Source organism: Rutilus rutilus, assembly GCF_951802725.1.
Source record: "Rutilus rutilus genome assembly, chromosome: 12".
Taxonomy (NCBI): domain Eukaryota; kingdom Metazoa; phylum Chordata; class Actinopteri; order Cypriniformes; family Leuciscidae; genus Rutilus; species Rutilus rutilus.
Genome location: NC_140217.1, coordinates 25,785,751 through 25,810,610, shown reverse-complemented (window position 1 = coordinate 25,810,610; position 24,860 = coordinate 25,785,751). Strand labels below are relative to the sequence as shown.

General features: G+C 36.8%; 1 protein-coding gene across 3 annotated transcripts in view; it reads left to right on the top strand.

Annotated features, from left to right (window-relative positions):
- Positions 1-24,860, top strand: part of pde4ba (phosphodiesterase 4B, cAMP-specific a) — a 167,032-nt gene that overhangs the window by 88,716 nt on the left and 53,456 nt on the right. The window contains exon 1 of one of the 3 annotated variants that reach the window (XM_084426776.1): positions 20,084-20,257. The exons of the other annotated variants lie outside the window; for them this stretch is intronic. Within the exon in view, the coding sequence (XP_084282902.1) occupies positions 20,166-20,257 (92 nt within the window). The 5' untranslated portion in view covers positions 20,084-20,165. Of the gene's footprint in view, positions 1-20,083; positions 20,258-24,860 lie in introns of those variants that run through there. 3 annotated transcript variants of the gene reach the window in all.

Sequence of the window (24,860 nt, the reverse complement as noted above, 5' to 3'; positions counted from 1 at the left end):
AATGTTCCTGAACAGAGAGAGAGAGAGAGAGAGAGGGAGAGAGGGAGAGAGGCAGGCGGGAATGGGGGCGTTTGGCGGTGCTAGGAACAGTCGCATAACAGACCCATTGACGGCACATGTGGTGATGGATGTAGTGATGGAAAATACAAAAGGGAATTGTCTGGATGATGATGATGATGATGATGATGATGATTGTATACTCCTAAGATTTTTCATGGACATGTTACAGTTGATAATACGCCTTCCTCCTGGGATCTGTCTGTCTGTGTTATTTTAGTATTACTTTTATACTAAAGTTTTTAATTATAGCTTTTATCTGTATATTTTTAGTGTTTATTTTAATTTTATTTAAAAATGTTTAGAAACGTTATGTACTTTTATCTTTATTAGGTTTTATTTCAAATATTTCTATTAAGCTTTATTCCCATTTTAGTCATTGAACTTAAACTTATTTTATTTCAGTTAGTTGCCAAGACAAAAATTCTTTGTTCACATTTTTAAAGGTGCAATGTGTAATATTTCTGAGGATCTATTGACAGAAATGCAATATAAGATCCATAACTATGTTTTCAGTGGTGTATAAAGACCTTACTTAATGAACCGTTATGTTTTTATTACCTTAGAATGAGTAATTTATATCTACATAACCAGGGCAGGACTTAGGGTAGTGGGGGCCCCTGGGCTTGAGTCACTTTCGGGCCCTACCTTCTATACATTACTTTAAATAGAACAAAATGATACATACACAAGCTATGTATTAGAGCTACACAATTCTGGATAAACTGAGAATAAAAATAGAGATCACGATTCTGAACAAACAACTAAACAAAATAATTGCTGAAGTCTATTAAAAATGTTTAATTAATCAGAATAAAAAAAAATAAAAAAACTTGGGTTTGAATGAATGATTCAATTCCTCAATCAAATGCACTTAAGATGAATAAGCATTTTTGAACGAATCTCCTGAATGAACGATTCAATGACAAATGTTTTTTAAAAGTCATTTGTCGCCATCTGGTGGTGTAACAATATAATCGATCCAATCGTTATTTGAAGTGCAAAGCTACTTTCAAAAGGTGACTGGTACCATAGACCAGTGGTTCCCAAACCTGTCCTGAAGGCACCCCAACACTGCACATTTTCTTTGTCTCCCTAATCAAACACACCTGATTCAACTCATCAGCTCATTATCACATGGGTTAATGAACTGATGAGTTGAATCAGGTGTGTTTGATTAGGGAGACAAAGAAAATGTGCAGTGTTGGGGTGCCTTCAGGACAGGTTTGGGAACCACTGCCATAGACAGTGTTACGTGTTAAAAAAAAACGTAATAATTTATTTATATGACCACTGATTGAAGCTTGAAAAAGTTGTTTTCCAATAAATAAATAATGATTAAAAAAGTTCAAAGTGATCATAAGTTTATTGCAATGCACAAATGTCTTGGTCAGAATGAGAATAAAACACTTATTTACCTGGAAAACATATGTTTTGATTGTGGCATTTCTATGAGATTTAGAATCCAGTATTCCTATAGGCTAATTATTGTTTCTTTTATGAATTTAATAAAGAACTCTGTCTCGTATTCTGTCCAAACGATCCATGTAGGATAGCCTACTTTTGTGTCCATTCGTTTTTCCTTTTTTTAACCCGTAATTGAAAAACGAAAAATGAACGGTCGTTGTCTTTTTAAACCGCAAAGTTGAACACCAACATTTTAATTTGAACTGGCTACACCAACTGCTGCGCAAAAAAAGTAAATATTGTCGAATTTTCTGATTTTTGTTTATGACTTTTTGCCCCTTTATTAAACATTTAAAATATTCACAAATTAATATGGAAAACATGTCGATTTTACTGGTTTTCAAAGGCCAAATTAGAACCTGGAATTGATGTTTTTCCCACAGTGCTGAATGAGAAGAGCCATTAATATTATTAATAAACTATTGTTTTGGCTAAAATCACATCTCCATCTCCGCTGTTAAGCAGATGCGCTTTTAGAGAGAAATGCACATTTCATACGGATTAATCAGAAGGTATTTGTTCGTTTTAAAGTTTCAAGCTTTAGCCTACATAGGCTATATTTTGTTTCAGTTCTCGCGCTCCAGTTTACGGAGATCATGAAAGTGCATCTGATTGTTTTCTTTTATTTTACAAAAGCACAACGTTTTCTTGTTATTGTGAGTTTACACAAATAAAAGTAGTTGGGAATAATGTATTATTATTTTCTGTATGACCAGAAATGATAGAGTATTTTAAGTTGTTTCCACTGTTGATAGGAAAATGCAAGTGTTCGCGGCCGCGCCTCCGTGCCAGGCAGGTATTGTTCCTTTTTTGCATAAAAGCGTCTTCTAAATATAGCCTATTAAATGTTATAATTAAATAATATAAAATTATTATTATTTGCGTAGCTATACATGGATCTCAAACACACCGCGTCTTCTAACTCAGGTGACTGTAAATGCGCAAAAACTGTTTCCATTGCAGTTTTGCGAAATATTCCTTTTTCGAATTGCCTGAAAAACCACCTCATGTGAGCGTACTTTTTTTTTTTTTCGATAAACGGGAGTTTTTGCGAAATTGACGTGTTTCCATTGTGCTTATTTTCAATTCGCAATTTCAATTTGCGCAATTTGAAGGGTAATGGAAACGCGGCATAACCAGGCATAACTGGCAATAACCAATCAGCAAACCTCAAGATGACTGACATTTCATTTAGCTAATTAAATGACATTTTTCATTGCAGCGCAGGGCCAGGTAACAATGCTAGACCAATAACAAACTTTAAATGAAAAATTAAATGACTGACATATTATTGAAAAAATCAAACGTAAACGGGCGGGGCCCCCTATTGGGCGGGGCCCATGGGCTTGAGCCCAGTCAAGCCCAATGGTAAGTCCGGCCTTGTACATAACCGCGGGCACCCCTCTATGAAGGTCGAGATATTGTTACGTCATGTTTCTACCGTAGCCGACAGCGAACAAACAGCGCTACAGAGCGTGTTTCGTCTGTCTGAACGACGCCTCGGACATCGTAACGTTAGCTATTTCCCCTTACCTAGCTGCTTTGATGCTCTTATCCATAGCTCTTATCTTATACTAACTAGCATGGAAACAAGCTATGGTAAAGTCAGTGAATAAAAGACTAACACAATGATGAACAAGTAAAAATAACAATCACAATAACATGTGGTTTTACTGAATAATTAAGTAAATATAATTTAATATAAAATATAATATAAAGAAACCTCATTGCTTGACTTGCTACTCTCTGCTGACTCAGACTCAGACGACATCTTCCGATCCTACGTCGGCCACCATGGTTTCTCCTTCGAGTTTGCAAATGGAGGGATAGGCCGTGAGTGACTGACTGTTTGCAATTCGCAAACCTCACCACTAGATGCCGCTAAAAATTACACACTGCACCTTTAAGTTTTTCATGTAATATTTATATTTTTTAGATGAATTTTTAATAGTTTTAGTTTGTCTGCCGGAAGCTAGTTATTTTAGTCGATAAAGTTTTAAATATGGATATTTTTCTTACACGAACACATCGCTTTGCTTCAGAAGGCCTTTATTAACCCCCCCCAGGGCCGTTTCAAACACTTTATCACAGATGGATAGGCTCTGATGGACTTCCAAAATCATATACCCATTTATTCCCATTATAAGGTTTGGAAGAGCCAGGACATTTTTTAATATAACTCCGACTGTATTCGTCTGAAAGAAGAATGTCATATACATCTAGGATTCAGGGCGAGTAAATCATGGGCTAATTTTCATTTTTGTTGTATCTTTTCATTTAATTAATACATCAATGTTTTTCTTTTCATTTTCATGCTTCTGAATGGGGTTTAGGTAAGTGCCCACATCCTCTAACTTTCTACAACTCGTTGTCTTGTTCTCTGTGTCTTTCTCTCTCTCTCCACCCGTATCTCTTTGAGCTATTAGTGAGTGAGATCCAACTCTTACATAAGAGGAGGTGAAGTTAATGAGATGGGAGTTATACACTCTTACCTCCGGTATCGCATATCACTCTGCAATAACACTACTGAGGAATTGGCGGTTGTGCGGCTGCTATTACTTATGCAGAATCTATTTCCCTGCTGCCCTCAAAGTGAGTCAATAAGCTTTTTATTTACAGGCCGCTTATACCACCTTCTAGAAATTACAGTCTCCTTTTGTTGCATGAGTATCTTCTTCTTGGGGCCACTCAGCTTTGTTTCTCTTATCCTTGTGCAGTAAGATAACATTTCAGTTTTTAATGCGTCTCATAAAAAAATGCTTTAAGAGTAAAGAACAAGCAGTGAAATAGTCTCTTTATGCTCAACAAAAGAAAAAAAGAAAAAAGAAACATCTTGGAGTTTTGAGGCCTACTGGCTGTATAGAAGTAGATTATTAGCACAATTCCATCAGTGGCTGCTACTCTGTCACAATCCACAGATCCAGTTTCCTGTTCACTTTTTTCCCATTGCAAATATATGTCTCAGTGATGTGTTATTTTTAGATACAGGGTTTTTGTTGAGTTCCATTTAATTGCATTCTCCGTGTGTTCCAATTCCGTGGCCTTTATTTAATGTCTTCCATTTCGTTTACCAAAACTAATCAAATTGAACAACTCTGTGTTCCACTAACAGTATCATGGTCTTTTGTAGCAAAATGGCCATTGGGGAAGAGAGAGAGGAAACATTGTGGCTGCAGAGGTGCAAACAAATCAAATCTTTGCAGGTTCAAGATCACTAAGCCCATTTCTATCCACTGATCAATATTGCATGGTGGATGTAGGTAGCGGAAATGGCCGAAAGGGTTACCCTGGAAACAAGGTCTGTGGCATTTGCGTCCTTTAACCAGCCAGATTGTTCACCCAGAGGTTAATTGTCTCTTGTTAATACTGGAAATGCCAATATGGGTAGTATTTGATTTCTGTGGCATTTACAATGTGTAACGACTCTTATTCTTAATTTGATGCTACATTCCATCATTATAATAAATGAAAAGCCATTAACATGGCTAATGCATTGAAACCTGATATACAGTTTAGTGATTCAAGGAGTTTATTCAGTCTTTTTGTGCAGCCACGGATGACAATGCTATAGAAAGTTTTGTTTCCATTTCATTATTTTGTGGTTATATCCCATCACATTAAATTCAGAATTCATATTCATATTTTGGCTAAAATATCAGTTGTTCTACCTTGTGATTTTAGATGTCGATAAAAAGTGGTGCATATATTGTATGTGAGCATGTTAAATAATATTTTAATAATATATTATTATTATCTAATATAGATTATAAATAATAATCTATACTTAGACTACAGTTCAAAGTTTTGTATACTTTTGTTCAGCAAGGATGTAGTAAAGACACTTACAATATTATGAATGATTTCTGTTTTCAAATAAAAGCTGTTCTTTTGAATGTTCTATTTATCAAAGAATTCTGAAAAAAAAGTATAACAACGTTCCACAAAAATATTAAGCAGCACATTATTAATAACAAGAAAATGTTATTTCAGCACCAAATCAGCATATTAGAATGATAATGGCTGCTGAAAATTCAGCTTTGCCATCACAGGAAAAAAATGTCAATTAATGTCAATATTATTTCACAATATAACTGTCTTTACTGTATTTTTTATCAAATAAATGCAGCTCTGGGGAGCATAAAAGACCAACATTTTTAACATTAGTGTAGGTTACTAAGATGTGTCTCATTAACCTTATCTTCATGTTATTTTCAAATTCATATTCATATTTTTGTTCATATTACTCAGGCTTATTCATCAGCACACTGTCATGTGTTTCAGGTACTGGAATTTACTACTATGAACTAGGTGTGATTGACAGCCGCATATTTGAATGTTTTCCCTTCCCTCCACCCTATGTTCTGTTCTTTACCTTTGATCCTGTCTGTATCCATTTGGCAGGCATTTTCTAAGATTTATGAAGCCATTTTTAATATTCATTCCCCACTCAGTAATCTTTCAAGTTTTAATGCATGTTCTTTAAAAAAAAAAAAAAAATATATATATATATATATATATATATATATATATATATATATATATATATTCTCCTGAAATGAATAAGGCAGGACTTCTCAAAGGGTACCATTTATAGTCACGTTAACACTGCCTACACACAGACATCAAATGATCTTCCACTTCCATTTGCCCAAACAACTACATTTGGCACAGGAGCTTACTATTTAATCAGAACCTTTGGTTTGCATTAGTTTGTCATCTTCATGTATTTGGTGATGGGCTCTTGTTGTTTTCTTAAAGGGATAGTTCAGCTAAAAACTAGTTGTGTCATTTACTCACCCGCTTGGAGCTGTACACCCCATTGTCACCGTTCACTTATATTGTACGGAAAAGAGCAGCATCAACATTCTTATAAACTTCTCCTTTTGTATTCTGGAAGAAAGTAAGGATTATGGGTTTGGTAAATAAATTAGAGAATTTTCATTTTTGTGAGCACTGTTCCCTTAAAAGTGGATGACGTGAACACTTTTAGAATACAGTAAAGAGTCCTTTCTTTTGAACCATTTGAACATGGCCATTCTTTACATTTTCGTAATTTAGCGAAATTCTCAATGCATTTTGAAGTACCTGAAAAAGAAGGAAGTACGAAGAAATAGAAGAGGGAGAAGAGGAACCTCAACTTTGTTAATGCTCATTTCAGTTCTCTTCTCATTCAAAGGTCTTCAGGTGCGGTATTAATCATTAGTTCTTGCACAGACAGATCATTGAAGTTGGCTTTACTTTGGCATTGTGTAATAGGTTATAGTTTCTATGGTGCTGTGATTTGATCCATGGGTTTCAATTTCGAGCCAGACTCCAGGAGATGTCATGTGACATCTGTATGTGGAGGGGGTGTAACACTGGTCCACCTGGGGGTATCAGACGGTGCTGTGAGACAATGACATGAGGAAAAAGGAGCCTTTACACACACGCTCTTAACACAAAAGAACCAACGTCACTAATGATGTCATTCCATCACTGAAAGCTTTCTGGGTAGATTAGGATGGGATATTTTGTCACAGCACTTCCAGCCAGCATACTTTATAGTTAACTGGTACTGTTCCATTTCAACAAACAACGGTTTCCTATTTCAACAGATAATTTGAGATGAAATCGCGTGCATGATTGAGAATTAAAATTCACAGTCAAAAATAATGCATTGCATTGGCCACGGCCACACCCAAGAGGAGGTTGAATTGGAAAAACAATAAGAGGAATATTATGAATTGCAGTTTAAAATACACTGCCGTTCAAAAGTATGGGGTCAGTTATATTTTGTTTTAAAATCAGTACTTTTATTAAAAGTTTTATTCAAAAGTGACAGTAAAGACTTTTGAACTGACCTGGTCAATTCAATTCATGTTTATTTGTATAGCATTTTGCACAATATAGTTTCATATCAGCTTTACAGAAAATGCTTGTTTCAATGTTACAGTGCTATTTCAATGAAATGCTGTTCTTTTAAACCTTCTATTCATCTAAGAAATCTGAAAAAATGCATCATGGTTTTCACAGAAATATTAAGCAGCACAAATGTTATCAACATTGATAATAATAAGAAATGTTTCTTGAGCACCAAATCATCACATTAGAATGATTTCTGAATGGTCATGTTACACTGACGAATATGATGCTGAAAATCTGAAAAGCTTTGCCATCACAGGCTTAAATTAATATATATATTTAAAAAAAGTAAAACAGATATTTTAATAATATTTCACATTACTGTTTGACTGTATTTTTGATCAAATAAATGTAGCCTTGGTTAAGACGTAAAAATCTTACTGACCCCAAAATTTTGTCAAAGTGGCAAAAAATATGTATCTGTCTGTCCCCTCCCTACTACAATGTCTGGCTTTAAAAACTGAAGCATTCTGTCACGTTGTCGTTGTATTTTGGTCTTTTTAAAGACTTTTAGTGTGTTTCTCTGTTTTCCTGCTTCCATTTATCCTGTGTTCCCGCTCTTCATTTGTTGTCATAGTTAAGAAGTATGTTACTAATTAGAGCACACCTGTTTTGTATGTGGTTCGTTTGTCTATGTATTTAAGACCTTCAGTTCCCTTTCAGTAAGTCACATTCAACGTTACGTCGGAATGACTGACGTAATGGGATCTCGCCTGAGAGCCCAATCACCTTCGAGTGCAAACTAAACGAGCCAATGCACATTGGCGTGCGAGATTTGCATCTTGCGCTCTGCCCCGTGGCGTGGGAATAAATATGGAAGCGGATGCATCGCACATTCAAGTTTTCGCTTCGGAGTCGAGCGGTTCGTTTGTTCCTGCTCTATCCAGTCACCTGAGTGAAGATTACGAGTGTCTGCAGTGCTCTTCGGGAAGAGGTCTTCCGGTGTTGGTGTGACGGCGCTGCAGCGGTAGTTGTGACTTCAGTGAGATTCGGCGGTTCTCATATAGCCTAAAAGATCCTCTCTGTACACTGCAGATTTCCCCTCTGCGCTTAAAAGAGCTATTTCCCGAAAGAGAAAACACGTGTTTGACACTGCGTCTTTTTAAAGATGTTCTTCCACCTATGCGTTTAGGATGGATGCGGTCACTACCTGGCCCGAGTCCCCGACTGACAGTCACGATCGCTGCCTCACGTGTCTGGGCTTAAAGCATGCTGAGCATGCTGTTTTTTGTGGATGAATCATGTACTCACTGTGGGAGGATGACCATCTCTGGTTGAGACTCGACTACCTGAAACAAGAGCAGTTGTGCGAACACAGGGACAGGGACAGCCAGTTGAGGCTTCGGGTCAACTGGGAAAAGAGCAAACTCTCCCCCGTGCAGAGGAACATGCTCGGTCAGTGTTGAACTGCTTGAATTCACTCAAGAGCAGGATAGCGGCCTCACTGAACCTTTTTCAGAGGCTCCTGGGGCATATGGCATCCGCAACCGCAGTAACGCCACTCAGATTACTTCATATGAGCACTGGCTTCACGGACAAGTCCCCAGATAGGCGTGGCAACGCACCAGGTGACAATTCTAGGAGTTGCCCTAGAACAAGTGTCCAGACATGCTGTTGTCTCCACTGATGCCTCCACAACCGGCTGGGGTGCCATGGGCATGCAGTTTCAGTTATTTTGATGGGACCCCAACTGCATTGGCACATCAACTTCCACGAGTTGCTAGCAGTGCGGCTTGCCGCTTCAAATCGCCACTACTAGGCAAGCACATACTTGTCCATGTGGATGGCACTGCGCCCGCTGTGTACATCAATCACCAAGGTGCTATGCTCCCATCGCATGTCACAACTCGTCCGCCCTATCCTCCTATGGAGTCAGAAGTATCTTCGTGCCATTTATATTCCGGGCGAGCTCAATCGTGCAGCCAACGAGCTCTCACGACAGCCTCTGCTTCCGCAGGCGGCGGTCCAGCTGATTTGGAGGAGCTTTGGGACCGCACAGATAGACCTGTTTTCCGCCCTGGACACGTCTCATTGCCAGTTGTTTTACTCCCTGACCGAGGGAACCCTCGGCACGGATGCGCTGGCACACAGCTGGCCCCGGGGCCTACGCAAGTATGCGTTTCCCCCAGTGAGCCTACTCGCACAGACACTGTGCACAGTCAGGGAGGACGAGGAGCAGGTCGTGACAGCCCCTCCCTGGCGCATTCTTCTCTGGAAGGACCTGCTCTCTAAACCAGCCAATGCATATTGGCGTGCGAGATTTGCATCTTGCGCTCCACCCCGCAGAGCGGGTATAAATACGGAAGAGGATGCATTGCACATTCTCAGGCGAGATCCCATTATGTCAGTCATTCCGACGTAACATCTTCATTCCCTCCTTCAGGGAATGGGGGTTACATACGTAACCTAGATTTTCTCTTCACTCTTTGTCAGGTGTTGACTGCGTTTAAGAACACACTGTTACGTTTGATCGTGTAGGAATACTGCTTTTGTTGGTTTTATTCAAGTAAATATCTTTATTTGAACTTAATCATCCTTGTCTTCATCCTTGGTGAGAAAACCTGTGACACATTCATTATTAAACACTATTATGTTTAACATCAGCCTTTTAGGGACCTCTAAAGGGAATTATTTTGCACTCATCTTAATAATTGTAGTGGGTTCATTCTGAGAATGAGAAGAGTTTGGAGCAGTGGCAGTTCTCATGTGCTCTGAAGTGATTGTTCCTCTGAAGATGCATCACGCTGAGATGAGTGTTCATAAGTGCATGCTTCACTCTTCTTGGAACGACCCACATTTTCCACTTATATGTAGCTCTGAGTGCTCAAGAGCATATGATTCATGAGAAAATGAATCTACTGCCGTGCGTAATGTATTTCGTATTGATTAGGAGGATGCCAAGAGTGATCTAGCATAGCAGGGGATATAAAGGGTCTTAACGCTTTTTGCAAATGCATCACAAAGTGGGATTCCCATCCGTTTGATGCTGATCATGTGATTTTTTTCCCCCCAGAAGCCTTTTTTGTGCTGATTTATAGTGTCTACTAAATATTATTGCGAAGAATGTAATAGCATTTAATGATGTTTTATTCCCCATTTAATTCATTTAATTTAATGAAGGATTAATTAAATAATCTATTATAAGCTGTGCTTATGTATGTGCTGGGCAGCTTCAGATTGTAACACATGACACATGGTTCATGACACAGTTTTCTCAAGTATAGCGGGAAGTACAGGGAAATATTTTGTAGGGGGGCCAGTCCAGATGAGAGCAAGAAAGAAAGAGCAAAATATCAGTCATCTGATGCCTTAGAGTCATGGCAACGGAAAGATCTTTTGTTTAGCAGTGCCTTGCACTGGGCCCAATTCGGCACATAGGCCCTACTTGCAAATTAACAAGCTCATGTGCACGTCTGTTTCTGTTTGTTCAGTTTGAAGTCAAATCTACATCTACAGGTCTATTGACAATTTTTTAACACATTATATTGAAAATGTACCATGTGGACAGCACACATCAGAGGCAGGTCCCCTGTATTGTGCATTCAGCCAGTAAGAATCATCTCAAAATACTATTGTAAGACAGACATTATTGTGAAAGTGGATGCTTTTTCTTAGTGACAATGATCACTAATATTCCACATATCCTGTCATTTGTAGTACAACATGAATTGCTTTATAAATGTGAGTCATATGCACATTAAATAAACTCACAGTATACTCCAAAAAGCACTTTTTAGCACTTATTAACCATTTGCATTTCGAGTAGATAAGATTTATATAGGTTTTTGATAACAATTTACAATAAGGTTTCACTAATGTACTAACTAACATGAACTAACCATAGGCAATACAATTGTTACTGTATTTGTTCATCTTTGTTTGTTCATGTTATTTCAAAGTTCATTAACTGATGTTAACAGATACTTTTGATTTTAATAATGTATTCGTAAATGGTGAAATTAACATTAAAAAAGATGAATAAATGCTGTAGAAGTGCAGTTCATTATTAGTTCATGTTAACTAAATGTAGTTGACTAATGAAACCTTATTGTAAAGTGTTAATGTTTTTTTTTTTTTTTTTTTACTATTTACTAAGTCACTTATATTCACAAAGGCTGCTTTTATTTGACCAAAAATACAGTAAAAACAATGTGATTTTTTTTTTACAATTATTTTTGCGGGAACCGGGATATTGTTTTCATGATTCTACGATAAATAGAACATTTTAAAGAGCATCATTTATTTGAGACTGAAATTTGTAACATTATAAATGTCTTTGCTGTCATTTTTAATGCATCATTGCTGAATAATAGTATTACTTAAACAAAAAAGTAAAATTGACATAATTAAATAAACATTGAATAAATTCATGAGAAATCATTTCGTATCACATTAAGGCATGTGAGAAAATCAGGAGCATTGGATACAGTATGTATTCTTCCTTCTCAAAGTTTGGCCACAAAGACAGCAGCTATGGTGTATATAAATATATACAGTAATGGCTTTCGGCTGCATTAATTTGCAACTCATATAGATATTAATAATACTACGTTAGTATAGTAAATCAAGCTTGCATGTGTTGTTATACTTAGTAAATCAGGTCCTTAGTCATCTAGCCAATTGTGTAATAAATTTCATGACGATGAACTGTTTCATCTTCTGGGGAAAACATTGCCTATATTTGGTTGTATCGCACTAGTTTTAGGTCCAGAGGTTATTTCTGAATCACCATCAAATGTTTCCTGTGGGTCTGACACAGCCTCATGTGTCAGTGTGCACATGCACCTGTTTTATATTATAGGCTAGTTTATTGAGCGGCTGTGCGATCTTGGCCTTGTTTCACAGTAATCCGTTAACCCAGCCAATTAGTGTGGCAATAGCTCACCATCCACATTTGTCACTGTCAAGCTGGCCGACTGCTTCTCACACGCACACGCACGCGCACACGCACACTATACCTGTGTCAGATTCAACAGTGCTAATATCTGTACTGGTAAAAACCAGGATCCAATTATCACCTCTAACCACAGAGGAGTATGCTAAATACATAATGAAATTATACCATGTTTGGCATATTGCAAACAATTGTCATGGTAATGACAATTATGTATTAATACTTAAAACATGCATTTATATAGTTTCTTAGCAGTTTGTATAGCTATTCGCCCTACTGGAAGTCACGGTGGGTGAGATGTTGTTAATGTGTGTCAACCACATGTTACAGATATTAACACCCACCCACCCATGCAAGACACACTAAGTGTAGATTTGCTTTGGGAGGGGCACAAACCTGGTTGCCATGGAAACAAAAGCAGGACATTAAAGGGATTAAGCGACGCGGTTGCCTTGACCACCATGCATGCATGCACTTGCGTGATCGTGACTAGCATGAGCATGAATACCACGTCATTGGAGTGTGGTGACGCTGTTTGCACATCATCAAGAATGCAGTGCATCAGCTGCATCCAGAGGAGCCAAGTTTTACTAGTGATTTATAGTGCATCATGTGTGAATCATCTGTTATTTGCTGAACACCACAGTGACACTTGAATGGCGGAGCTTTGGCTTGATGGATGGTTTTGGCTGATTGAGTATGAGTTTGACATGAATGTGAGAACTTAAATATGTCTAAATATCTATTCTGGTTAATGTTAAGGTTGTTGGCTGCAATATTAGGTTACTTTGGCTCAGGTAAAAACTGCTTGTAGCAATAGGATGATCAGGTTTAGGACAATACGAGATTGGGCATGGCATGCTCCCCTGCATTTGATACATGACAGAATTGTGGAAAACTCAGTTAGTCATGTCGATAAAATTACTGATAAAAATATTTGATGTTAAAAACTTTTTTTCTTTTCTTTCGTTTTGTCGGCATTAACAAGGATGAGACAAAAAAAAGATTTTATTGAGACTCGAAAAAGAATGTGATTAGTCAAGTGATTAATACTACTAATAATTTTAGTATTAATCACAAAACTTAAAATAAAAATATTTGTATACACTACCATTTAATGTTTTTTTGTGTGTGTTTTTGAAAGCATTCTTTTTTTTTTACCAAGGCTGCATTTATTTTATAAAAAAAACTGTAATATTTTGTAAAACTGTAAAATCGCACGCCGATTTTTTTTTTATATATACATGTAGCCTATATACAGTATATATTTTAAATGAGCCATTACTCCAGTGTCACATGATCCTTCAGAAATGTTTCTAATATGCTGATGAAGAAACATTCATCAAAAAGTTTGTGTATGTGTGTGTGTGTGTGTGTGTGTGTGTGTGTGTGTGTGTGTGTGTGTGTGTGTGTGTGTGTGTGTGTGTGTGTGTGTGTGTGTGCTAATTAAATAATTAAATAATAACATAAGCATTATATTGCAACTTATTATATTTGCACAGAAAATGAAATAAGTGAAACCCCATGTTTTTATAATATTTTTTTTTCTTTCAGTCTGACATAATAGTCTGTTAACTTTGTTTAACATGATGGATTCATGCTGACATGCATGTTCCTACATTATGCTCAGATAGAGTGTCAGAGTGACCTTGGAGTGACTTTCAACAAAATACACTGCTTAAATGAAAAAAAAAAAAAAAAAAAAGAGCACTTTTGTTAAAATGGGCTGACTGGACATTTTGTTGTTTCAGGAATACTACCATTTTATATGCCGATTGTTCAGTTCCTCCTCCAAAATTGGTTCTCTGACCAAATCAAATGTCATTTGGTAGCGGCACATTATCCTTTAACAAACTGCTTGTCTGATGGACAAATTTCTATGAGTATGGTTTTAGTTTTTTACTAAAAATGTCTAATGATGCTTCAGAGACAAATTCACATGCTTGAAACACAGTCACCGTGACAACTTCAGAGCCAAATTCAGAGTAAATGCAGTGAGTTTACAATTACACAAATCAGACTGGAATCAGGGGAACCATTATGCCTTATGCTGAAATGTCCTTGTCCTTCCATTAAAGCCAGGTTGAAGAGTAAGTTTAGCAGAGTATAAAGGGACTTGTCCAAGCAGCATATGGCATAGGTCATTGGCAGGTCCGAGTGTATGCAGTTTCCATACCTAGAGTGCATTTCCAGCATGGGTTTCTGTGTCCGAAACAGGTATTATCTCAGGCGGTTTCTCAGGATCTAGGCCGTAGTAAAAAACACCTGCAGAAGCCTGACACAGTGAACTTGTCTCCCAAAGATACACCACCCTCTGCTCCAACAACAAGCAATTAATTAAACCAAAAACTGTCCAATTTCTGTCCCATTTATATCCAACCCCTGGATTTTTTGCCATCAAAATTCCATGATTTCCTATAAGATAGACTAAAATAACTCAAGAAATAGAACACTTTATTAAAACTAGGCCTGTCAACTGATTAATATTTTATGTACATTTTTTATAGTGAAAAAGTCACTATATAGTTATTCATGCCAGTATAGAGAAAGCTATTTTCAGTACTTCAATCATTCAAAATTGAAAGAATGATTACTTCAGTCTCGTATCATTAATCATATTAATCATTAGGCACTCCAATGTGAACCAGTTGTACATTCATTCTAAAAAAATGATGCATTATCAATATACAACACACTTCAAAATGGAGATCATATATATATATATATATATATATATATATATATATATATATATATATATATATATATATATATATATATATATATATATACAGTGCTATGCATAAGTGAATACACCCATGCTAAAGTTGACTAAAAAGAGGAATAAAAAATCTTATTTTGGAAATTGAACTTAATGCCTTAATTTAAAAAATTAGGAAAAATCCAACCTTTAAGGACACCAATTTTCTTTGTGAATGAATAATGTATCGTAAATAAATAAATGTTCTTCCTTAAAATACATGGTGCATAAGTGAGTACACCCCTATGTTAAATTCCCATAGAGGCAGGCAGATTTTTATTTTTAAGTATTTAAAAAAAAAAAAATGTAGGATACTATGCATCCTGATAAAGTTCCCTTGGCCTTTGGAATTAAAATAGCCCCACATCATCACATAGCCTTCACCATACCTAGATATTGGCATGGGGTACTTTCCATAAGATCATCTCTCAATGCAAATCAAACTAGCTATTAGGCTAACTGAAATAAAACCATGCCAATCTCTAGGTATGGTGAAGGCTATGTGATGATGTGGGGCTATTTTAATTCCAAAGGCCAAGGGAACTTTATCAGGATGCATAGTATCCTAAAAAATAAATAAAAAAAATACTTAAAAATAAAAATCTGCCTGCCTCTATGGGAATTTAACATAGGGGTGTACACACTTATGCACCATGTATTTTAAGGAAGAACATTTATTTATTTACGATACATTATTCATTCACAAAGAAAATTGGTGTCCTTAAAGGTTGGATTTTTCCTAATTTTTTAAATTAAGGCATTAAGTTAAATTTCCAAAATATGATTTTTTATTCCTCTTTTTAGTCAACTTTAGCATGGGTGTATTCACTTATGCATAGCACTGTATATATAAAATAAAATAAATAAATGATGCTATCAGTCAAATTCACCAACAACTTTGTTCACTATGTGTTTTTATCTTTTTTTAGCCATTGAATCACACTCCAAATACGAGTGTAGGGATGTGGACAGGGTTTGTAAACATAACTATACAAAAATAATTTACTGTTGATTGGGACTTCCTGCAGACTTCCGTTTTATGAATGATGGCAACCAGTGTTAAGGTGCAATACTGCCACCTATGTTGGAGTGTTATGGGGTGTAATGGCTGGATTATTTGCGATATTATCTTATGTGTATTTTTAACATATTATTGATACTTTATTTTTTAAATATCAGTTATTGTCAATACCACACCCCTAATGTAAACATTTGTTGATGCACTTCATATATCTAAATGTAATTTGAAGTACATTAACACTTGCTATGGATCATTTATGTGAATGTGTTGTGTGTAGATATAACCTAATCTTGTTGTGTGACGAGTTTCGGTTAGCTGTGTTCTGGTCTCAAATCAATAGTCTCAAATCTCCCAGTAACCATGTAAATATCTAGCTAATGCTGCTGGGGTGTGTGTGCTTTAAAATGATTTATGGAAGCTTTGTCTAGCTGTTCGTTTGTATGATCAGGGCAGGGAGAGATATTTAGCTGGTAAATATGATTGACAGTTGCAGCTTTACTCTGTTTTTCAGCTACTGATCTTTTTCTCTCCTTCAAAATGACAGTTGGCCTCTCTTTTTCTTCTACTTTTGGTCACACAGATGAATCATGATAATTATACCAACAATTGCGCGCACATCCAGACACTGGGATGCTGCTTTATATTGTTTTCATATTTTATGTATTTGTTTTAATTTTATGTCTAACATCTTTGGAATGCGGTTTCCTTTTCACAGCTGTTCTTCAGATTGACAACTTGTGAAATTGTGGCATCAGTTATTATAATAATTCACAGATCAATTCATAGGCTAATTGGAAGGCAATTATATATTTGTAATGGGCAATTGTTTTCTACCTGGGTAAACTTCTGAATAACAAGAAGTAAATATTTAAACAGTTTTTAAGAGCATGATTTCAATGGAATACTGTTGCATATTGTAAAAAAAAAAAAAAAAACATTGTTCATACAGTGCTTTTGAACAAATCTTCAGTGTATATGTTTCTATGCTTTCATGCATCTCGAAATTAACTAGGCCAGGGCATCTTGTTCATGAATGAACTGGGACATCTCGATTTTGAACAAACTGAATGAACTGGGGCATGTCGTTTATGAGCGTGTCTCTTCTGACGACTGAATGAGAGGAGGCACGTCGTTCGATATGTTCGTTTGTCTCGTTCACATCAAGGAGAGAAAGAAAGAGGAAACTTAATAGTGTGTAAAAATGACTCATGACTGTACACAAAATAATCTTATTGAAACCTGTAATTGGATTTTCTTTTCGCTATTTTTTTCCGCTTCATAAAAATAGTCAGCAATTGACAGATTATTGAAAGAAATTATAGATCTGCTTATGATAAAAATAAATAAATGCATAAACACAAACAATCGCTTTTTAGCAGATTTGCAGACATGCAAACTTTAATAACGGGTAAAAAAGTTATAAATAACTATTTACTAAACGCACCCCTCTCTTCATTGTTACGCCTCTAAAGCTCACCCTCCAATCCTAAACCGCCCTGCTCCGAGTCGGTCTCAAACCCCGATCGCTGGCACGCGAGGAGGGTGCACTAACAAGGACACTAAACAGTAAACACTGCATTCTCTAGCAGTCATCAGCCTGCACAACTCTTGTTACACACGCAATGCAAGAGTGGATGTCTATTTATCATAGCAGAAGCGCAACAAAATAATGCTTCACGAAAAATTAAGCGAAGATGATGAACGGACGACAAGGAAGCACAAAAAATTTACATACGTACACAAGTGTAAATACAAACAAGAGTTCGTTGTTAGGCGCCAACAGCACAGCAGCTCAAGACAAACAATGACACTCAAAACCAGTGTTATTCATGTATGGAGCGGAATCAATGCAATCTCCGCGTCTGTTTTCAGGACTTCCCGGTTAGCTCTCTCCAGCGCTGGAAAGCTTTTCTAATATTAACCTGGGTCCTAAAGCTCTTTCCTGGTCATAACCCTTCATTTCCCAGTGATATTCTTATGAGCTTTTTTCTTTTGTAATGTCTCTCAGCCATCTCTCTTTCTACAGTCTTTCTTCAAATCTCCCTCTTGATAGTTCTCTCTCCTCCACACTTAATACGCCCCCTAATGCTGATTGGCTACATGTTTGTTGTTGTGTCGGTCAGACCAACTTTCAAACAGCATTTTACAAATATGGCTTACCCCACCTTTAACCACTTTAATAAATTGAGCAATTTTCATTTGTTTTTACAAGTTATACAAGATTCAAACAATTTTTTAAAGTCAGTTTAATGTAATTTAAGTTGAAATGACTTAAACATCCAAGTTGGCTGTCCTTAAAAATTTAATGCAACAACTTTTTTTACAGTGAAATTATTTCATGATGCTTTGTCTGTAAATGACGGTTTTCCCCATATATATATATATATATACTGTATATATATTAGAGCTGTCAACGTTAACACATGCGATTAATTTTTGTCCAGTTTAATGCGTTCAAATATTTAACGCAATTAACGCAGCATCCGTATTTTCTGCCATCCTTTTGCTAGCATTACATTATATGATCACTCTCTTAATCATACAAAGGCTTTTAAACCATCCAAGCGCGACAAGACAAAGAGAATACGCTGCCTGTGAATATCCTGAAGCACACAGACACGACGCACAGAAAGATGCGCAACAGTATCATGCGCACAAACAGCGCACTAGAATAGAGTTCTCTTTCGCGCTTGAACGAACAACAACGCACATTTGTGCCAAAATGTCAGTTTTGTCGAGTATCCTCATGAGAGCAGTCTTAAATTAGTTCAATAAAGTCTAAAATGAACTTAAAGAGTTGTGAGAGAATGAGTCGCGTGTGAGATACGCGTATCTGTCAGCAGCGGCAGATCTTAAAGTGACAGCAGCCACTAATTCTGTCTGTCAGTAAAGTTAATCAAAGAACAAAGGTACCAGAGAAAATGAGTCACTACTCTTGACTAAAGAACTTTTGTAGCTTTAACAAGGATTAGGCTAATCTATATTTAATTTATAATTTATGCAGTGCAGACTGTTAGATAACTTTATTCAATTTCTGTATTTCCTAGCTGTTAGACAGGAAGGGTACAGGTAAATATGGCATTCATTATGGGTTTATGTGAGGATTGTTTGAAGTTCACTTAAATTAAAAGTTGTTATATTTTTGAAGCCTAATAAATGTTTTATTTTTATTTTTTAAATGTATAGCTTTCAATTACACTGTAATGTTTAATGGCTATAATTAATGTTTAAAAGGGGGGGGGGGGGCATTTTCATCGAGACATCAGTAGCTGTATTAGTAAATATACTAAAATATACTGTGTTTGTTTCTACATTAATGTCGAGATTAACTGTGAAATTATTACATTCTAAAATATATTAAAACCATATAAAAACGTGTTTTTAATTGCGATTAATCGTGATTAATCAGAAAACATTTGATTAATCTAGTTAATTTTTGTAATCGATTGACAGCACTAATATATATATATATATATATATATATATATATATATATACATATATATATATATATACATATATATATATATATATTAGAGCTGTCAATCGATTACAAAAATATACATATATATATATATATCCTCTGAGACTATCATCACCACAGAGATCAGCTGCGTGTCTGGTTTCCATTTTCTAGACTGTCTACTTGTTGATGAAATCCATCAGAGTAACATTTAAACTGTGCAAGAATAATAGGTATGCTACATGTCTTATGTCTCTCTGTGCGATTGGAAACAGACTTACTGACTGTGTGACTGCCCCTGCACTCCGGATCTTCTTGTTTACTGTCAAACGGAGGCCACCGTCTTCCTGTCTCTGAAAGTGAAGAGCTGCGGTACACACAAGAGACACAGTTTCTAGGTGTGAGCAGACCTATGATACTCGACCCCCTGAGGAGGTAGAAGCGTGACTGACTGACAATGCAACCAGAGACTCCGACTAACAGATACAGTAACCCTCTCTGCTGCTCTAAGTCCCTCCAGCGTTTTTAACTGGTGGAAGGATGAGTTTAGAGTTCAAAGAGCTCCCTCTGCACAACTTCTGAATCTGTTGGGAATTTAAATATGACAGATTTTAACCTGCCAGAGAACAAGAGCTTTCTAAAGTCCTGTCTGAGTCTGGGCACCTTCGCGTACCGTCGCCACTCTTGGGTCTGGTAAGCACGAATGGGTGTTACGGTTATAACCACAGAAGAGGCCTGTTAGTAAGGTTTTGATTTATTGATTTAGCTTGTGTAACTTGTAATGGCAAATTGAACTCATTTATGTTTTAGAAGATTGTTGCACACACAACTGTACAGTGTTTTGAGAGCATAATTTTAAAATTGTGCAGTTACATTTTTAAGGTTATCCATTGATTCAAAGCTTTTATGTTTGAATTGTATTTGCAGACTTTTAATGATTTTGAAAGGCTTCATTTCATTCTTGACATTTTCATTCTCATTCATAACTTGAAAGTGCCTGCAGACTAAAATCCAGGTGGATGGGGTTTAATTTTATTCATCCAGAGACTGAGTACTTGGCCTGGTGGGATAGCGGTGCTGTGAAAAGATTTTCTCTAATAGGACTTAAAATGTCTTAGAAAAGAGAGTGAATTTCTTAGAAAATCAACTGTTTTGCTCTTGAAAATGTTTGACCTTGTGCCACTCTCTCCCATTCACTGTCTCTCAGCTTGACATACTCTCATCGCTCTCTCTCATTGATAACCAGGCTCAATGGAAGAGCCGTGGTGGTTGATTTATAGCTTATTCAAGCTTTTTTAAATATATTCAGTATAATATAGCAGTATATGCTTCTTTCTCCTCTCTAGCCTACACAGAACTAAATAGGTGGTGTTTCCACAGTCATTCCTTGAGAGAAATGCTTGAAGGTTCACTGAGTAAATTCCTTATTGTTTTGCTGGCTGATATACAGGAGTCGCCTTCGACGTTATACTGACAACTAGTGGCATGATGTTGCAACTTGCAAAAACAAAAGGTGTTCGATGCCATTATAGAAATGTGCTATTCAGTCTGTCATTATTCAGTGAGTGTAAGCGTCCAACAATTTAGGTGTAACCCAGGTAATGCGTATAGTTTTTAGCTTGTCATCTGATCTCAAAATGGCCACCCCCATGACCCTCTCCATGTAAAATAAAATGGCTTTTAGTGAGCTACTGATATAACTGGAATCTTAAGTCAGTGCACATGATTTTAAATCATGAGAGTGTAATCTTTTAAACACATCTTTAGTTTTTAATTAGAGGATGTTAATAATGTCAATTCAGCTCAGTTTAACAATTTATTTGTGGCGCACTTGTCCCAATACAGATGACTGCAGAGCAGTTTTACAAAAAAGTGCCTTAAGAGAGCGAGCCAAAAGTTAAAACTTCTTAAAGTGACGAGTAAGATGAGAAAGAAACTAAACTACATAACAAATTGGAATAAATAAAGGCAGAGCTATAGAACAATTGTCATAGGAGTGCAATAGGACTGTCGCTTGTATATACTTGCATTGTGATTGACAGGATTAGATGAACATGCTCCCCACAAACTCATTTGTGAAGGCTACACACGGGCACACAGAAGACAGCTGTCATGCCTGAACAGAAGATCAGCTTACAGCATGCTTTGCGAGTCATGGAATACTCTGCTCTGCGCACATCATGTCCAACAACAGCTCTGACCCCTCTAATGGTGTAATACAAGTGTCTGTTATAGGGGGAAAAAACCATGTCATTGTTATATCAACATACATCCAGAAAGCAGTGATGATCTTGTGGATTGAACTTACCTACATGATTTTTGATTTTGGAAATCATTATGTTTTAAAGGGGTCCTATAATGCTATTTCACTTTTTCAACTTTAGTTAGTGTGTAATGTTGCCGTTAGCATAAAAAAAGATCTGCAAGGTTACAAAGCTCAAAGTCCACTCCAAAGGGAGATATTTTATTTAACAGAATCCACTTTTAAAGAACTACAAAGGCTTGTTTGGACTACAAGTCATATGGTGCGTTCAAGTCTTCCTGGGAAGTTCGTAGTTTACAAGGTGGGAAGTCACGTTTACGATGGCAGGTGCATTCAAGTAAGATGGCGGTGTACTTTCTCTTAATTAATTACACAAAAATGCAGCAAGGTTCTTAAACTCTTCTAGAAAATTAAGAACAAAGAAATGACCATCAGGTGTGCTTTGCTTTTTTATGTTTTTAATTAATTTATGAAGCCACTGCTAACTTTATTGTTAACTTACATATTTAACGTTACATTGTTATATTATAATGCCATCATATTCTGAGCAGGCAATTAGCTTACTGCGCTGTAAATAGAAAAGCCTGACAATTTTACTGCTAAATACCTTTTAGCATTGTGGTATTCCGCCATTTTTCTCACTGACATCATGTCCCCAACTTGTAAAGATCATGGGCTTAAAGGGATAGTTCACCCAAAAATGAAAATTCTGTCAGTAATCACTCACCCTCATGTTGTTCCAACCCCGCAAGGCTTTCGTTCATCTTCGGAACACAAATACTTTTTGTGCGCAAAAAAATTACGACTTTTATTGAACTATTCATTTTCGTCTGTGTGGGCCTGAATGAATTCACGTAGTGTATCAGCACAGTGCGTCTGGGTTGTACGTCACCACGTAGGCTCACTATTGGCCGACGCTGGTCATGTGTGTGATGCGTGTGACGTACAACACAGAAGCGCTGCGCTGTTACACTACGTGAATTCATTCAGGCCCACACAGACGAAAATTAATAGTTGGATAAAAGTCGTTATTTTTGTTGTTTTTTGCTCACAAAAAGTATTCTCGTCGCTTGATAAACTTGTGGTTGAGCCACTGTAGTCTTTAATAACTTTTCTGGGCCGGCAAGTTTCGATCCCATAGAAGCCTATGGAGGAGTGAGACAGCTGTCAGATCTCATCAAAAATATCTTAATTTGTGTTCCCGAAGATGAACGAAAGCCTTACGGGGTTGGAACAACATGAGGGTGAGTGATTTTTGAATTTTCATTTTTGGGTGAACTATCTCTTTAAATAAAATCCCGAGCTACTAGTATTCCTACTAGCGGTCATGTGCTTTCAACTCATAAATACGACCTCATTTAAATAATCCCGCCCACAGAATACGCAAAAATAAATAAAAAATTGGCGAGGCCTGGTTAAGCTGCTAGAGAAGATTAAAAGAGTGTTTTTTCCAACGCTGAAAAGGATCGTCTTAAAGCTAACGGCTAAGAGTGGTTAAAATTTATTTTAAACGTGGTTCCTGAACATTATAACTTCAAGTTAGTTTTACCGAGAACAGCAGTCAGACAGAGTACAATGCAGGCTACGCACAAAAGCTTCTCCAGCAAGATGTAACTTAACGTTAGCCGTTCCCATTTTGTCAGGACAATCTGTGGTTTATGGATCACAACTTGTAAGTATGTCTTATTATTTGTACTTTGTGTTTCTAGTTGCTATGATAGCTATGATGTAATGAAGGGCAAAGCTTTGCCTCGACTAGCTTGCTTAACTAAGTTAGTGTTTATTGTAGCTTTTGTAAGCTCTTGCTTTTGGAAGACTATTCACCACCCTTTAGGAAAATTATCCATGCTTTTGTGATTGATTACTGTTTGTATTACTATAGTTTTCTGACAAATGTGATTAACGTTAAATGGTGGATAACATTCGTATCTATAAGAAAATTGCAAAAACAACATACCACTCTGAAAAGTCCTGTGGAATACGTGCTTGAAATTGGTTCTGCACCATCCTTTTGTTAGTTAACATGACAGAGTCTGAATTGGTTTGGGTTAAAATTGACGGGTTAATTTACATCTGAGTAGAGCTTGTGGTTATGGAGGGGCGGGGCATTTACCGAACACGCGCTAAGTGCTGCCAATCACAAAACACTGGGACAGCTAACCAATCACAGCACATTTCGGAAGGGGGGCTTCATCGAAAACGACGATACAGACTGAAAAATAAATAATAAAGTTATCTGATAATTTTATTTAGCAAAATATCTCACCATTCATGATGCGTCCAGGCAGCACTCAGTCACCATATGTATGGTCTAAAGTAGTAGTAGTAGCCGTAGTAGTTTTGCCGCATGACAACAAATCTTTGCAGGACTGTGATATGAAGAATGTGCAAAGTTACATATTTTAGCAACTGTGTGAAAATGAATAGCACATAACAGGCAATACCGGTATAAACATGAATATCTATTGGTACAATATGCGTCACATGACTAAACTTGCTTCATTGTTTTTAAATACCTCTGTTTTGACAGTCCACACTACAACGCGAAAACTGTGTTTTCAAATTTATCCACTTTGGAGAGGGTTTTCAAAAAGCTTCGTTTTCATTAATAAAAACACCGTCTCAGTGTGGACGGAAGGCCAAAACGGAGAGAAAAGGATGCGTTTTCAAACGAAAACGTATTAGTGTGGACAAGGCCCCAGACTGGGGAGAGAGGAGCAGTAAAAATATGTGGAAAATAATGGGTTTTTTTAACAATCAAGCTTGAAAACATTGTAGTCATCACAATCACCAGCTGGAGTACTCTTGACAGCCACCAGAGGGCACTCCTCCCCAGACTATTGTCACTCTGTCATGACATGGACTACATTACCCATCATCCTTTGCTCAGTCTCAACACTACCCATTACCTTGTTTACGTACCCTACCCTATATAAACCCTGTCAATTAATTCTCTCAGTGCAAAGTCTTGACTTGTGTTCCACAGCAATTTCTGCCCGTATCCTGGATTTCTCGTCCCTGTCTTGCTCTTGT